General features: G+C 44.9%; 1 protein-coding gene across 1 annotated transcript in view; it reads left to right on the top strand.

Annotated features, from left to right (window-relative positions):
• The window catches only part of npffl (neuropeptide FF-amide peptide precursor like), a gene marked incomplete at both ends in the record, with an annotated part of 2,211 nt that extends 446 nt beyond the window's left edge, over positions 1-1,765 (top strand). Inside the window, 2 exons of the mRNA XM_080728236.1 lie at positions 645-766; positions 1,642-1,765. Coding sequence (XP_080584362.1) covers positions 645-766; positions 1,642-1,765 — 246 coding nt within the window. The remainder of the gene's footprint in view (positions 1-644; positions 767-1,641) is intronic.
• Between the last annotated feature and the right edge of the window lie 301 nt (positions 1,766-2,066).

Below are 2,066 nucleotides of genomic sequence, written 5' to 3'. Positions count from 1 at the left end.
GTGTAGTCGTTATGCTACTCCCCACACATTTCTGTTTTTTCCACTGCTACCCTTACCTGCCAGTGAGGAGCCCCCACTGGGAGGACTTGGCATAGCGCAGCGCCTCAGTCCTACTTCTCCCGTTCCACACTCCCCACTGACAGGCACTGTCCCAGCCCGTAGGAGTCCCTATAGCGCAGCGGCAAAGATTGCCCTCCCCACTGATCCTTCCTATATTCTGCTGTGCGTTGATTGTCAACTGCCTTCTGGTGCTTTGATATGTCTCTAGCGACACGCGTCAAGTCGGTTCAGTTCAGAAATCTGCCAAGAAAAGACAAAATATCTAGGGCAGACAGCTGTTTGAATTAATTTGCTGCTGGAAACTCTGTCTCAGTCTGTCTCAAGATAAGATGTACTTGATGTCTGTCTGCTTATATCCCTACACAAACAGAGGATGTGCCAGCATCAGGGGAGTCCGTCTGTTCAACGCTTTGAAATGTTCTGTAATATTATCTTCTGGGGGCTCTCAGGATAGTACTTGCAGTAGGCATAATATAAGTCCTGATAAAACATAACTTATACAATTGGTGTGGTTGTATATTTGGTCTCCCTGCTGAGACATTTAGATTGTGTCAAAGTGTCACGTGTGTGTGTGTGTTTGTCAGGGGAGTGAAAAAAGCACAGATAACAAGTTTCAACGTCTGGTGAGCTCGGTGCTGCATTCCCTCCTGCTGGGAACTCAGAGAGACACCAGGAACCCCATCCTCAATTTCCATCAGCCTCAGAGGTCTGTGCACGTACGCACACACACACACACACACACACACACACACACACATGCACACACACACACACACACACACACACACACACACACACACACACACACACTCACGCACAAACGCAAGCACGCACACAATCATACTTTAGTGTCTGGACCCCTACCAGTCCTTAAAGTGTGACGTGACGTGTGACGAACAGACTGACTGACAGACTGTCATGACAGACGATGTAATCTCAGAATGTGTCACACTGCAGGGCATTGTGTAATTGTGTCTCAGTGAGTGTCCTGTGAGCATACATGTACAGTATCAAATCTGGCAGAGAGCATGAGTCATCAGTAGTCATTTGCAACAGTTTGAACCTGACATTTTAAAAGACACAAAGTACATTTGTAAACACTATGTCCTTATGACGTCCATGTTTTAATATGACTAAATTGGCCATACATTTTTATCTTTCTTTCTGACCTTGTGCTTCGCTTTGAGGGTGAAAACAATCAAAAAGAGAGGTCTCATCTCTTGTATGCTTTGCTTAAAACATGGTTCTGGTCCACTCTCGAAGTTGGATTAACCCTAAAGATGTTACAGTGTAGATTGGGGTCAGAGAGATTTAAACATCAAATGGGGATCTGTGGCCTGCATATCAAACTGGTTCTACTTGAAATGAAAAATTGGAATAACTGGATTTAACTGTACTGTAAATACACTAATCGAATCTACACTCTAAAATCCTCAGTGCATATTTAACTCTGAGAGTGTACAAATGGAACCATACGGATCTGTATCAGTGACATAAAATATTCAAACAAACAGAAAAGAAAATGGGCTGAACGGGTATTTTCTCATGTATGAAATCCTGTTCCCTCTTTATCTTCCTCAGGTTTGGCCGTGGCTCCAGAGTAGCAGAAGGAGCCCCCGCAGAGAGGATACAGTCCCGGGACAGGGAGAACGTCCCCGGACCGATCTGGAGCATGGCTGTACCCCAGAGGTTTGGCAAGAAATAGCCCAGCCCACCATTCAGCATCACTGCTATGACTGGAGGTCACACAGCAGTAGCAGCCAACCCTGGAGAGACCAAAATGTTAACAAATAAATCATAGTCTTCTGCAGTACATAATAAAACTCTTGTCTCTGTCATTTACCATCAAAACTAGTCCAATCCCACTGGGGCCTTAGTTATACATATTACAGTAGTTGTGCACAAGTCAACCAAAAATAACAGCTCTATAAGCTCATAATGTCGTTAGCTTGTAGAGGGGCTGTTGTAGAAGTGCATCACCACTGCAGACTGCACAGCTAAGCACA

Source organism: Nannobrachium achirus (genome assembly GCF_963921795.1).
Source record: "Nannobrachium achirus genome assembly, chromosome: 6".
In the NCBI taxonomy this organism is placed as follows: Eukaryota; Metazoa; Chordata; class Actinopteri; order Myctophiformes; family Myctophidae; genus Nannobrachium; species Nannobrachium achirus.
This window is presented reverse-complemented; position numbering and strand designations above follow the sequence as displayed.